This window comes from Cupressus sempervirens, chromosome 3 (assembly GCF_028749045.1).
Source record: "Cupressus sempervirens isolate cs-2001-9-10 chromosome 3, ASM2874904v1, whole genome shotgun sequence".
Lineage (NCBI taxonomy): Eukaryota > Viridiplantae > Streptophyta > Pinopsida > Cupressales > Cupressaceae > Cupressus > Cupressus sempervirens.
Window position 1 is genome coordinate 485496030 of NC_143120.1, and position 16417 is coordinate 485512446.

The window sequence follows — 16417 nt, forward strand, 5'->3', positions numbered from 1 at the left end:
ATATTGTTTAATGTTTAAAATATAATTTATCACTATATAGAGCTGCCAATCAATCAGACATGGATCGTTCTCAGCAATTGGATATAAAAATCTCACTGGAAGAAATCTTGAGGGCTACAAAAAATCGATGTAATAAATAACTGAACTTCAGTAAATTTTGTTTTGTAATGTTAAACTTATTACTCGGTGTCTGCAGTATGTTTTTCTGCACTAAATTACAGAATGTTTCTCAGTGGAACTTTAACTTGTTCGCAATTGGTCTACTTAAGTCTGCCCTGGTTTAACCTAGGCTTGGCTTGGATGAACTAGACTGCTTGGGTTCAAACCCATAGGCAAACAAGGACCGGGACCACGGACCCGTTCAAAATTTGCCTGGTCTGGAGTGCTAGGAAGCAAACCAGGTAACTTAGGTTTTATGTGTCTTTCAAAGTGACTAAGAGGACTGAAGTAGAATATGAGCTCAAACTGCCATTTACTTGCAAGATTCACAATGTGTTCCATGTGTCATGCCTCAAAAGACACTTGGACAACATGTGACACCTTCTACAAGTTAACTACCATGGATGAAAAGCGCAAATTGATCAAAAACAATTTTGCAATGGAGGGAGAAAAGATTGAGGAATAAGGTATGTTTTGAATATCTCATCAAGTGGAAAAACTTGCCTTTAAAAATGCACTGTGGGAAAGAAAGAAGATTTGGCTTCAACGCTTGAGAAAAAGCATTCCTTGGGTAGGAAGGACTGCAATGTACCCAACTCAAAGCACAACTATTAGCAGCATTGGTTGTCCTTTCCTTGATTTAACCAAGCAGAAAAGGACAGAGAGCATCATTGGGTAAGAAATAGTCCTTGGCTTGTTCTATATTCTAATTTAAGTGCATGTCTTTTGATGCAACTTAAGTGAACATTAGTAATTTTAAGTTGGGCACATCTTTTTAGGCAACTATAACCTTAGTTGTCGATTTGTGAAACAAATCCAATTTGGGAACGTGAATTGGATCCATGGATTCAGGAGACTTTTTTCCCAGATTATAATTTGTGGAGGATTCGTGTGTATATATTTATATTTAAAAAAATGAATGAAATATACATAATTCTAAAACTAAATCATTTCATAGTATGAATAAAAGATTCTAGTATGGATCTATGAATCTAGTATACTTGATAATTGATTTATTTTCATGATTATAAAGAAAATCAACACACTCACATTGAATTACTGAATTACAAAATGAAATTATGATCCTTGGGGATCCTCGGGCTGTGGCTTGGATCTTGGAGGATCTGAGTAGGATCCCTGATTTTTCCTGTGTATCCTCAGGCTGTGGCTTGGATCCTTGAGGATCCTTGATTCTGCGTGTGGATCCGTCAGGATCAGCGGCCTGCGGATCCATATGCAGAATCAATGATCTTGCCCAGATCCTCAAGGATCCAAGCACGAATCCGGATCTGGCCTGTCTAGGATGAATCCAGCAGCTAAGACTATAACTGATGCCTAGCCAAGGGATCTAAGTTATCCCCTCTTTCATGTACTTAAGTGACTTGATAAAAAAACGTGAGAAAAAGCCAAGGTGGGGCACCCAACTTCAACGAGTTGCATTAGTGCATACTGTAGGTTTTTTATTCAGATTATTGGATTAGGAGATGGACTATTAAGGGTGAAGATTGATTCATGTTTTAGAAGATGCTATAAAACACCTTACGGGTTCATTTAGAGCTCATTTATTCCTACTAAGTTGGCTTAAGGATTAAAACCAAAGTTGCATGGATACAAATACAGATACGGTATTGGGTATGGATATGGCCATTTTTTAAGAACCCCAATATGGATACGGCTGGACACGACATTAATAAATAACACATAAATATATTTAACATAGTTTTCTAAGTTATTGTAGGAGATTTTCATTACTTCAAAAGTAATATTGACACATAAATGCTACATAAATATTTAAAGTTAATTTAATGCTTTACAATATGTAAACATAGTAGAGTTGCATTAGAAGATAACCCAAAAATGGGTTGTTGAAATAGAAAAACATTTTATTTGCCTTTCTCATTCGGTGGAAGTTTTGTTTATACAATTTTTTTTTTAAATTGCTTTAATATAGTTTTTTTTACATTAAAGGAAAGATTTACATCAAAGCTTTAAAATAAAAAAATCCCATAGTATTTGGTACAGTTCAAAAATCAAATTTATTAGGCAAACATGGGTACAAATATTCGACGTGTATCCGGACAATATTGGATACGTTTCCAAATTGGATACGAGGATACGCGCGCCCAAACAAAGACAAAGGAGTTTCCGGCAACTTTGATTGAAACCCTTGAGTAATACTGATCTCGGTGAAACATTCAAGTTCTCCATAGTCAAAAGAGTGTATTTTGGTGGAATAACTTCAGTTTATGAAACCCTAGCACATTGCAAATTATAAGGCTACAAGCATTTATCAAGTTGAAGACCATTTAGAAAAAGATATCAGCATTAATGTAACGAGACTTGGACCCGGCCCGGACTTGGCAAGGGTAACTCGACTCATGACCCAGCTCAAACTCGCTTGTGATAGGGTAGTGACTTGGCAAAGTGACAAAACCCTTGAAATTTAGAGACTTTTTAGGATTTAAAGAAATTACATGCACCCATTATTGAATTAAGCTTAAAGACACAATAACATCATGAAATAGAAGGTAAATTGATCACATACATAACATACATCGATTACATAAGTACAAAGGTAAATTTTAGATGTATTAAGAAAATTTTGAAAACAAAAATTAAAAATCAGCCAGGTCAGCCAGCCGAGTCAGCTGAGTCAGCCAAATTGACCCGCCGAGCCAGGGTCACAGGTCATTTTGACCTGGCTGAGGTAACTCAACTCGCTGACTTAGACGGCTCACGGCGAGTCTCGTTAATCTGATCAGCATTGAAGATTCAGATTGGTGAACATCTACAGCTGTCAATTGTCAAGCTCTAAGCACCTTTTGGGATGGCTGCAAAGAAGCAGCTAAATCAATCTGTTTGCTGGTCTTTTTGGAAGCCTAACTCATGGTTGAGGAATGGCTAGGGTTTGAGAAAGCTCAGAAATAAATCTGAGGTATTCTTGTGCCTAAATCCATCTACTTTCCTGCCTATAACTCAGAAAAAATAGAGAAAATTTAGACATGCTTTTCTGAAAATTCTAGGTTCAAATTATTTCTGATCATAATAACTCTCAAAAATTTATGTTTATGGTCCTAAATCTGTTTGGAAATCTGAGATGTAATGAGGCTAATCTGATGCAAGTTCATTTCCAGAATTATGCCTTAGTTGCAGAGTTTTTTTGGTTATCAGTTTCTGCCCTAGTTTGCAGATTTTATGGTTTCCTTTTTAACATCCCATTTGGAGATATTATATATGGTTGATTCTAACACAGAAGTGAAGTCAACGAAGAATCGGTGTGGAAATAGTTTGTTATTTTGTCCCTTTAGTTTTCTATACTAAAGAAAGGAGCAGAAGGAGCAATAGGGATCATCAATCAAATTTGAGAGGGCCTTAATAATCCTACATTGTAGGCATGTGAGATAGTGTTGCAGTAGCTAATGAATTTGCTCTAAATAGTGGCTTCAATACAACCCAAGCTCTCTACATGCCTTGCCCCATGGATTCTAATGCAATGAAATATACAATTAATATTGTGCATTAATATTGAACTTATAACTATTATGCACTAATATAGATAGCCCTCTATCCCTATAGATTACAATAAATTTTATAAAGTAGTTTATAAAAATTCCATTATTATTGAATATTAGTATTATATTAACAGTTATATAATAAGTTAATAATTAATAATAATGAAAATTTTATAATGTATATATTAGTTTTATCATTAACATTGGTCTCCACCTAGAGTAGTAGTTGCAAGCAAGGTATTGCCAAAACCAGTGGGTTGCTAATCTATTACTTCAACTAAATAAATGTCTTTCGTTGAATTCTGCCCCATATAAAGGACTTACCAATTGCCATTAGGGAATATAAAGCAGTTGTAGACTATGATTTGATAAGCTTTCTCAAATATTGAACTACCCCTACAAAAAAATTTGCCTCGATTGCAAAGAAATTGTTTGATTCTTCAAATGGTTTCCAATTTTAATAAAATCCTAATAGTAGCTAGGTTGTCGTCTAATAAATTTAGATCTTAGTTACTGCATAGACTTAGCTCACATTTGATCTGCAACTTAGACAGCTATTTGGTGAGTGCCCTCTTCAAAAGTCTGATAAGTTTTGAACTCAGTCACTTCATTACCTTCGCTGATATTTGATCTCAGACTTCGATAGCTATTTAGTGACTGCCCTCTTAAAAAGTTAACTGAATATTTGACCACATAATCACCAATATGAATATAAATGACAAAATCTATTTTCTAAAATTCATTTTGATCTCAGTTACTTCATAGATTTCACTAATATTTGACCTCAGACTTAGGCAACTATTTGGTAGATGACCTCTTACAAAGTCAACTGATTTGCCTATGCAATCAGCAATATGAATAATATAAATGACAAAATGTATTTTCAACAATTGAGATAGACTAGATTTTACTTGTTCTCTACATCTGTATGCTATCGAAATGCCCTTAAGTTTTTATCTCTTTTGCTGCAATTTTTTACATTTTTTTTAATTCTGCTTTTACACGATTTTTTCAGTAAATCTTATACTTGTTTGCTGATTTTTTCCCAAAATGATTTTTCTCCTACAGTCAAATGTGTCATGTGACTCTTTACAAAATGGAAGTAAATGAAAAAAAAATGCATGGATAAGTTATCTTGCATTTGAAGCATAGTCAATCGTACATCATGCAGTTTAAGATATGTTTTATTATGATGTCTTGTCACAGAATTTACATATTCAATTTCAAATTTTCCAGGAGATTGTAAGTGAGATCCTTGTAACTTCGCTGTATTTTAATCTAATCTTGAGTTACCCACAACTTAATAATGAAACAGAAAACACTGTTTTTTCAAGTAACCCCCTGGATCTCGAGCAGAGTGGAAACAATCATGCCAAAGACAAATTTAAAAATGTGCATAAACAAAAACTACGCATATCTTTTGGTGTACATAAAAGTTTTAAACACAGAACAAAGGTTTATAAAAACTAACTTTCAAAATTATAACATAGTTTATACTATATAGGTTGAAAATACAGACCAAATCATCTACATAAAAGTATTAAACACAGAACAAATGTTTGTAAGAACTATCTTCCAAAATTAAAACATACATTGTAGGTTTAAATTAAAGACCAGATCTAAAATCACACAGATTTCAGTATGTTAACTGTCTAGCTTCTTGTTGTTTTGTGAGAGAATGTCATGTTTTTTTAGTTTGTTTTATGTTTAGTGTTATGTAAAATCAAGTTTGGGGACAGTGTTCACAGGGGCAAACAGGATAGTTGGAGGAAAGGCAAACAGGATAGTTGCTTACTTAAGTTAAGCCAGACCTTGTTTTAACTTTGTTCTTGCGCAGTCTGCTTCCCAGCTTATTCCTTTGTGTACTGAAACAGATTGCCACAAACAGTATTGCATCTCACTGTTATACGGTCTTAAAAGAAATTGAAGACTCTCTATCTAATCATGAATTTCTTTTTCAAGCTAGGTTTTATTTATTGTGAGAACAATCCTTACTTGTACACATAAAGGATCCCATTTTTTTACCATCTCATCCAGTTCCTTTTTAACTCTGAACATAAGTTTAAATCGCCTTAATTTATTGTGGTGTTATGTCAGCTCTATGACTATCATGAATATTTGGATTTTATTATAATTCCATAGTGTTATGCCTGAAATATGATTATATTTCTACAAATACTAGACTAGTTTTCCTTAACACACTACCACACATTTCTTCTCATAAGCAATTAGATAATATCAGAGCATCCAAAGTTTTCAAGAAGTGCCCTCTACTTTTAATACCTAAAATATGCATGAAACAATTTTTCCATTTACTTCAGATGTTTCTGTCCTCCAATTATGTAATTTTCTATTTGTTCATTTCATGTAAAGTTTATTAACAAGTTGGTAGCATGATCTTTATATTTTGCAGTCTTTTCTAATGTCTGTCCATTAAACATGACATCCTGATACTTCATAACCTTAATTATCGTAACTGAAGTTTCATTTATGATTAGGGATGGGGCTAAGCTATTTGTTTGATCCATATAATAATATACCAGAAATATGTCATCCGTATGCAGGCACAAGAGTTTTGCTTTTAGAAACAGTGCCCCTAAACACTTACGTTTTTCATGCACAATTATAGTTTGTCAGTGTCAGTGTAAGTCTTGATTTGAAGTCAATTTCACAGAATTTGTTCTTCATCTTATCTCATCTATAACAATACTTTGTAGCATAACTTCTGTGTTTCTGATATTTTGGAGTTAAATTCTCTTATAAAGTTAATAAATACTTAAGTCAAATACAACAAATTGGAATCCTTTTCAATTTTCTTTTGCCAATAGTTAATGTTAGAGACAGAGGTAATCAAGAAGTCTATAATCAAGCTCTAAATCCTACATGAACTGATCATAATAGTAATTTTTTAGTCCAAGTACCAATATTTTTCCAAGATTACACCCTAAAGCTTTTAGTAATGTGCTTACATTAGAGGTATATAATACGATAGAATTTACCTGTTACATCTAATTAAGGTTGCTTCCTAACATTGCAAAAATTTATTTAAGATGTTCCTGTACTCAGCATGTCTTAAATATGTCTATCCAATTTTGTCCCTTCTCAACATGCAAAAAAGGTTTCCACTCAACTACATTTTGCCAAACAAGTTCCTTGTTGCTTGAAAATGTTTCCAAATTACATAGAACACATTTTCCACATCAGATGGCAGATCTTCCTGCCACACAGATATCACCAAAAGTGCTCTTTTCAAAGAAGCCTATAAAACTTAATGAAATGGAGGCTAACCTTCCAACTCACTACATTGCCATAAAAATTGACAACAGAAAGCATGAGTCTTAAACTTCAAAATGAAGGTCAGATTTCAATGATGCTAGAGCCATCCAATTAACTCCAAGTGGCATTGGTTTAATACAGCAAGTAATAGGAAAGTAAAACAAAACAACAAAGAAAGATCTTTCTAAATCCATTTGAAATAACATTACAGAAATTTCACGTAGAAAAGAAATTACTGCCAAAAAACAGAAGCTAAACACTTACAATCGTTCAAAGTGTTTAACACCGGTTTTGTTTGATTTTTCACCACAGGATTTCCGTGATCCAATATTATTGCCCTGCCATCAATTAAATAATGATAGAAATACATAAAATATGTTATGCTTTTTTTAATCAAAAAGTAAAAGCAGAATATACAAGAACAAACAGAATAGGATTGACAAAAATAGAGATAGAGGAATAGCTTTCCAAAATGATGATAAATTTGAGATGCAAAAGATTTATTGAGAAAGAAACAAGAGTGTTACTGATTGAATTTCATCCATGGAGAAAATGAGAAAATAGAAACATATTTGAAATTTATCAAATCTTGTGTAAGACCAACAGCCTTTCCAAAAGTCAGAATCGTACTTTCTTGATTTCTGTTGGCGTTCTGCCTCTGCTGAGCTCATTTTTACACGGTCCCTGGCAGATTCATTGAGGGTGCGCTGGACAGTTAATTTGCGCCATGAAGAACCAGATTCAACTAGTACACCATTCCCATCCTCACCACTTTGTTGTTCTTCATATATGTCACACAAGTCACCTGGCTCTTGTGCCCATGCAAATCTAAATTCTTTGCCACCCACATCAATAATCTGGGGAATCAAATAGGTAACCCTTGTAAATGTAATTGGTTGTGGAATTTGAATAATGCCTATATATATAAAAGGATTGCCACAAAGCTTCACTAAATGCCTCCACTATGGTCAATGCAAAAGACCAAAATACAAAACTACTTCAGAAGACAATGTGATGGACAATATTGGCCAACCAAAAAGAATTTACAAAGGATAAAGGTAAATTACAATGTCATATTGGTTTTTAAAGCCAGGATAGGGAGATGATTAATTTTGAAAAAATGCAGATGCTGTTATGTTGATATATATATTGAATGTAATTTACAAAGCAAAACATGCAAACACACAATCAAAAACAATGGATAATGTTCAGGACAGAAAGATTTTGATCACAGTAATTGAAACATTCTTGAAATTTACCAGGCAATGCATATAATAAAAGGTAATTAAAAAATGATTTGAAAAGTGAAGATTACCCTTTTGCAAAAACCAAGTTTGTTAATGTCTTCCTGTGTTCTGTCTTATTATTTTTATTTTTATTTGAGTTTGGCGAGATTTATAAAACTTTTCTTTATTGAAAAAACTTGAGGCGAATCAATCAAAATACTTGTTGCAAGGTTATTCACTGAGGTAAACTTTTCATAACTAGCATACTTATGAATTATCCAGTTTTTTGTTTTACTTCTAGAGATCCAATTTATTTTCCCTGTATTATTTCAGTTAAGCTAAAATGGCAGAAACTCAAAAGGTTGAAATATATATGATTTCATTATTTAACATTTGGACAGTTTGCAGTGAAATATATATTATTCACACGATTATAGAATGCTTGTGATATTTTTCTGATTTCTAAGTTTTTCTAGAAGAATAATGTAGATCATTATTTGGTAGTTATTTAGCTTCCTCATATGAAAACAAACCCTTTTGATGAAATATTTTTCCTTTTTTGGAACTCCAAGTCATGCAGCATTCAATAAATGAGAGACAGTTTAACCTGGCACTTAGCTTTGAAGAACCCTTTTAGCTTGACTTCATTATTCTAGGTATGAATATCTTAAATCCCTTTAGAAAGGTTCAGTCAAAAAATTTTGAGACAAATAGAGGGTAATGGGCCTTGGTTGTTCCCCCGGTTCAGGTTTGGAACCTTCAAGATGGAATGCTTGTAGTTCTACTTAGGGTGACTCACTCATGGGGAAATTTATGAGTGTTTCATGGTAGATCAGTAATAATTCCTCTCCAGCGACTGCACAGTTCTTAAAAAAAATCCAATCCCATATTTAACATTTTCCCTAATGATTCATAGCTGTTTCATACTCCTAGTTCCCCAAGGCTTTAAAAAGAAAAATTTCTCAAATTGTACCGATTCCTTGGCAATTGTCAATATAAAAAAATCTCTTTACCATCCACTCTACCAACATCACAACCTCTGGAAGAAATGGCACATGACATGGTTCTAGAAGAAATTGGCGTAAGCATTTTGTAAAACAAATCTGAGCTACATTAAACTTGATTTCAAGATTACAGCTCCTCGAATCTGTTAAAGTTTTGATCAGATTTTTTTAATCAATGTTCTGCAGATGTATATGCCTATTTATTGCAGATCGAATAATACATCGTTCAATGTCTTGATCATAGTATCACAATAATAAACTTGGATATATATCAATATCAATTTGATATTAGTTTATAATATATATCAATCGGTTATAATCTCAATATCAATATCAATAGCAATCTGAGATAAGTAAATGTTGTTGTTGAGATATATATATATATATGAGGAACTGATGAATTTTTGCTTTGCACTTTGATTTCTGTACACTGTCGAGAATGAGAACGGCCTCCAGTATGTATATGATCAAAGGACAATGTCTCTCATAGAGACATGGCTCTACGCAGACCATATGGTCTTGCATGGAGTCATCTCACTACGTGAGACATGATTCGATACTTAAGGTGTAACAAAATCAGTTGTTCATTAATATATTTCAGCAAGACTAACATTAAGCATAATTGACATTCACTGCAACCATAGACAAATTATTATCAATATGATAAGACCAATATGTTCATTGATTATATATGTATATATTTAATAATACAATCACTTTAAATATATATATAATCGGTGATTATCACTGACTAAAATCATAAATAGCAGAGATTATTATGGTAAACACAATCATCTTATGATGTTGCAAATGATCACAACAATGAAGGTTAGGAATCAAATGTTCAAGACAGATGAGCCAATTATACATTTGATTTCACCAGTTAGATTTATCTGACCAAAGCTACATATCTTTAACTCTCCCACTTAGCTAGGGAGGATAATTACTATCCTAATGTAAACACAATAGATCCATTTATTATGAGAGAGAAAGATATCAACTCATTGTAATATCAGGAGTTATGGCATATCCATGAATATCAAGTCACATGATATCCACCATAAGCTTGTGAGAGAACAATACTGCCTCATTGTGGTTTCAGGAGTAATGACATGTCCATGATATTCATCATCACCCACAATATCCATTATGGTGTGTGCACAAGCATCAAGTCACAATGATACCTACCATAAGGATCGTTGTTCATGGCATATCCACGGATATTACATCACATAATACCCACCATGAGTATCTCATTAATATAACTCATTATGGCTATCCATAGATATCAGTTCAGATGATATCCACCACTTGATATTACTTTTAAGACATATCAATTATTATGACATGTCCACGGATATCAAGTCACATGATATCCATCATGATAGTATGGTTAACTACTCTAAAGTCATCAGCTCACAAGAACAATCAGAAGTGTAAGTGTTCATCCTTGAAACATCGTCACCTCTCAATGATGTTCACATGAAGTCATGGAGTCACACACATGACAATTAAGAGTTTACAAATTAAACATCTTTAGAATATATTAGTACAATAAATAAATATTGCTAAGATGCAATCTTAGATAAAATTACAATTCTACCGTACCAAGCTTACCTCTAAAGTATACCACCTTTGTCTTGGATAGAGAGGCTTGGTTAGAATATATGTTGTTTGTTCACTAGTACTAATATATCTCAATAGGATAACCTCTCCACCATCTCTCTAACATAATGATAAGGAATTTCTATGTGTTTTGATCTGTTAGGAATACAGGATCCACTGAAAGACTTATACAACTCTAATTGTCACAGTGAATGACAATGGGATCCAAGAATTGTCCAAAGTCAAACAATTTCACAGAAAGTTTTCTTAACCATACAGCTTCTCGAGCTCCCATAGATGTTGCAATGTACTTGACTTCTATGGAACTTTGTGCAACTAAAGATTGCTTTCTACTAAACCAGGAGATCATAGCTGATCCTAAGCTGAAACAAAACCTTGAAGTTCTTTTCCGATCATCTACCCTTCCAGCCCAATTTGAATTGGTATGTCCATGCAGATTTAGATCTTCATTATTATATTTTAAACCGTGTCCAACTATGCCACATAGGTATCTCAAAAATGTGTTTTGCTGCAACTAGATGTAATTGTCTTGGCTCACACATGAACCAAATAAGTTCATTTATTGCATAACAAATGTCTAGTCTTGATGCAAGAGCATCTTGCATGGAAAAATTATTGAGAAAAAAAAAAAAATTGGAGGAGAGAGAAAGTGACGAAAATTAGAGGAGAAATAATTTTAAAAATAAAAAAGGGGAAAAAGGAGAAAAGAAAGGAAAAGAGGATTTTTATTTTCGAGGTGCATAGGTGGCATAATAGAAAAAAATAAAAAATAAATGGTTGTCATTCCATTTATCGAGGTGTGTGGGTAGAATTCTAGAAAGTTATGAATATTGTAGAAAGTTTTGGAAGTTGTAGAAGGTTGTGGAAGATGTAAAAGGTTGTGGATAAGTCATGTATTGGGTGGTAAGTGCCTATTTAAGCAAGGCATATGAGCATTTCTAATCAAGCTCAAGGAGTCGCTTGAGAAGTGGAAGCTCGAGGAGTAGAAGCTTGAGAAGTGGAAGCTTGAGAAGGAGAAGCTCAGGAAGTAGAAGCTTTGGAAGGAAAGCTTGGAAAGGTGAAAGTTGTGGAAGGTGAAGCTTGGAAAGCTTGGAAGGCTTCACGGTGTTAAAGAGAAGGAGGAAGTGAAGAGTGAGTTTTCCTGAGTCTGTGGACAGAGCGCCGAATGTGAGGTAGTTTACAGCAAGATTGTGATGGACTTGTGAGTGTAGGCAGAGCGCCGAATGTGAGGCAGTTTACGCTTGGATCTTGGATAAGGTTGGAGAAGAGCTAGTGGCTGCGGTTTAGAAACAAGGAGGTTGCTTGGTGGCTTGCGAGCACAAGTTGAGATCTCAGAGATTTCTACCAGACTGTGGATCTAGACTCGCTTAGGGTGGTGTGGCCCTTCGTCAGTGGTATAAGAGCGTACCTTCATTAGTGGTATTAGAGCGTACCTTCATCAAGTGGTATCAGAGCGTACTTCATTAAGTCTAGTGTGGAAAAAGTACATCAAGGATTCAATCATTTGTTGGTAGTGAGTGTAGTTTGTCAATTCTGACTTTGCTGCAACTTCTTTTAACGTAAGTAAATTGTTTCCATTGGAGTGGCCATGGCTTTACAATCCATCATTTCAAACCTTTTCAAAATGTCAATAGTGAATTCTCCTTAATTTAACATGATACCATCAGCATGCTGCCATACTTCTGAACCAAGGAAATAGAGTAGAGAGCCCAAATTCTTCATGTCAAACTCAGATGTTAGATCTTGTCTACATTTGGTAATGAGATGATCTTCCCCCATAATCAATAAGTCATCAACATAAAGAATGAGAATCAACATTTCACCATTAATTATCTTTGCAGTATAGATTCGGATCTACACCATTCTTGGAGAAGTCAAAGCCCGAAAGATAGTGATCTATTCTCTCATACCGTGCTCGAGGAGCTTATTTAAGACCATATAAAGCCTTCTTTAATTTGCAAACATGATAACCATTACCATGTATTACAAATCCTTCAAGTTGCTCTAGGTACACTTCCTCTTCTATTATGCCATCAAGAAAAGCAGTTTTCACATCCATTAGTTGAATTTTTCACCCTTTTGATGCGGCAATAACAATCATAGCCCTGATAGAGGTGTATCGAGCAACTAGAGCAAATGTTCTTTCATAATCAAGTCCTTCCTTTTGAGAAAAGCCTCTGGCAACAAATCTTGCTTTATATTTTTCAATACTACCATCTACATCATGTCTTATTTTGTAGAGCCATTTAGATGAAACCACTAATTTATCTTTCGGTCTACAGGTACAATGTCCAAACATCGTTCTTAAGAATAGATTGGTATTCTTCTAGCATGGCATCTTACCAGACTTGATGTTTGAAAGCATCCTCAACACTAGTTGGTTCTGATTTGATGATTTGACTCATAAAGGCAACATGGCTGGAGTATTTATGAGGTATTTTGCTTTCCTCAAGTTCCTTTTGGTGCTACAGAATTTTCAGCCTCTTCAATCATTTTCCTTGCCCATCTCTAGGCTCATCAATAAAATCCATAGGTTCATTTTGAAAACCATCTTCCATATGTTCATGGATCCCCCTCTAAATCTTAGAAGCATTATCCACTTCCATATTTTGAGGGGACTCTTGATCTTCAATATCTATTTCATGAATTCTTTGGATCTTTTAAATGCAACATCTTTAAATATTATGTCCTTGCTTAGCTCAATTAATTTTTGCCCAGGGTTATAAATCCTATAGGCTTTGGATGTTTCATTGTAGCCAACAAATATTCCCTTTTTCCCTGCGGGTTCTAGTTTGGATCTCTTTTCTCTGGGTATATGAATGTAGATAGGACAACCAAAGATTCTCAAATGGCTTATATAAGGTTTTAGTCTTGAAAATGCTTTTTCAAGGGTTCTGTTATCCAAAAGGGAGTGAGGACGTCTATTTTGATATAGAGAGCAGTTCTAGCGGCTTCAGCCCAAAAAGAGGTATTAAGGGTCATGCATCATGGCTTTGGATGCTTCTACAATTGTCTTGTTTTTCCTTTCTACCACCCCATATTTTTGAGGGTTGTGAGGAACTGTAAACTCTCTTAATCCTAGAATTGTTACAAAATGTTTTTAAGTTATCAGAGATGTATCCCCCCACCCATAATCTGATCTCAGGGTTTTGATTCTTTTACCCAACATATTTTGTACTAGAGCCTTGAATTCCTTAAACCTCATAAGGACTTCATCAAACTCTTTACATTTCAGAAAATATATCAATGTTTTCCTAGAATAGTCATCTACAAAAATAACAGTACAAAAATCCTCCTAAAAAGGTTACTGTCAGAGGATCACATAAATCTGAATAAATAAGTTCTAATACATCTTTAGATCTACTTTCACTACTATGAAATGTGCCTTTAGTGTTCGTTCCCAAGACACAAGGCACACCCTTTGCAAGTTTCTTTATGCTCTTATTTACATCTTAGGTTTGTCACCATTTTCTCTATTGCAGCTAGCGGACGAAAGTGGAGATGCTCTAATTTCTATGCCAAATCTCACATGTATTAGAAGATTCATGAATTAAGGCTTGAGAAGGAGAAGTGCAAAGTTTGTATAAGCATCCGTGTTGAACTCCTATAGTGTGAGCTTTCTTGATATTTGAATTCTTGGATCATGCTAGAACTTTATCATCCATAAAGGTAATCCAATATCCTTTGTCTTCAAGGACTGAAATGGAAACTAAAATACGTTTGATACCATACAAATAATACACCTCACTTGGAGAGGGATGCCAGATTTTAATTGTATAGTACAAGTTTTGATTCCTTTCACAAGGTAGTTGGAATCATCTCCCATGGTAACTTCCTCATCTGAGTTTACCACCAAGCTATCTTGGTTTTCTCTAAATATTGTGATATGCTTCACTATCAATTACCCAAGTGTTAAGACTCGAAGACACGTGACTTGATAATGTTGAATAAAATACAAGTCTTTCAGAGTCCTTCTCCAAGCTCGCCTTATTCACTTGTGCAATGGAGGCTTGAGGTTTAGGCATGTCTAGACAATTGCGTAGTGACCATATTTGTCACATCCAAAACGTTGTACTTTAGAAATGTCCCTCCTCTTAGATGAGTATTTTCCGTTTTGGTCTTTGTCTTTCTTCCTTTTGAAGTTTCCTCTCTTACCCTTCTTGTGAGAATGAGAATTTTAATACTTGGATATCTTCATTAGTGGAGTTTCAATCAATTATCAATCCCTCTTGTGATCAGCCTCAACTCTTCTTGAATGCAATCAGTTTTTAAATGATCAAACTTAGAAAGTTTAGATCGAGCACTTAACCCTTATGTGAATGATTCCCAAGATGTGGAAGTCCATTGAGAGCCAACATGGTTAATTCCTTGCTATCAATTATGTGACCAATGGTTGGATAGTTGATCTCTTAATTCTGTTATCCCTATTAAGTTAGATGTGATGGATTCTCCTTTGTTCATTTTCACATGGTGGAGTTGTTGTTTCAGAACAAGAACCTTGCTTGTATTATCTATTGCTTTCCAAGGTTGTGAACATGAAGTAGCATCTAATTTTGATATGATTGGAACTATGATCCTTTATAGCATCCACTGATATTTTCATGGCTTTTTAATTGTTTTTCATCCATTGACGTTTCTCACTTTCTTCACTAGGTATAGATGTTTCCTTTTCCACAAATGAATCTAACTCATCTTTTATGGCAAGCATTATCCTAAATTTCCAAGATACAAGGTTTGATGCTCCTTCAAGTTGATCCTCAAATCTGATGTTGTTCACCATTTTGTAGAGTATATAAAGAATTCTAAAGATGTTTAATAGCAGTTTAGATGATATCTTATTAATCTGATTTGGATCTTCCTTATGCTGGCTTTGATACCATGTTAAAGTTTTGATCAGATTTATATGTTATAGGAATTTTAATTTTAATCAATGTTCTGCAGATGTATATGCTTCTTTATTGCAAATCGAACAATACACTATTCAATGTCCTTTGTTGATCACAATATCACGGTAATAAGCTTGGATATATATATCAATATCAATTTGATATGAATTTATATCGATCAGTTATAATCTCAATATAGATAACAATTTAAGATATGTAAATGTTGCTGAGATATATTTATGAGAAACTGCTGAATCTTTGCCTTGCACTTGTCAATTTCATCACATCGCCAAGAATGAGAATGGCCTCCAATATGTATATGATTGAAGGGCCATGTCCCACATAGAGACATGGCTCTATACGGACCATATGATCTCACGTAGAGTCATGTCTCTATGTGAGACATGATTTGATACTTTATGTTTAAAAATATCAACTGTTCATTAATATATCTCAGCAAGATTAACATTAATCATAATCGATATCCATTGCAACCATACACACGTTACTATCGATATGATAAGAATCATAAGATCAATATGATCATCAATTATATATGTATACATTTAATAATATAATCACTATTAAATGAATATATACACACACACACACACACACATTTAATAATATAAGCACTATTAAATGAATATATATATATATATATATATAATCGGTGATTATTACTAACTAAAATCATAAATAGAAGAGATTATTATGATAAACATAAT

The 16417-nt window shown here is 33.9% G+C and overlaps 1 protein-coding gene across 1 annotated transcript in view; it reads right to left on the minus strand.

Moving 5' to 3' along the window:
- LOC149567286 (dentin sialophosphoprotein-like protein) overlaps positions 1-16417 on the minus strand; it is a 63020-nt gene that overhangs the window by 34035 nt on the left and 12568 nt on the right. The window contains exons 2-3 of the mRNA XM_089820451.1: positions 7578-7804; positions 7212-7285 (exon numbers count right to left, since the gene is read on the minus strand). Coding sequence (XP_089676577.1) covers positions 7212-7285; positions 7578-7804 — 301 coding nt within the window. The remainder of the gene's footprint in view (positions 1-7211; positions 7286-7577; positions 7805-16417) is intronic.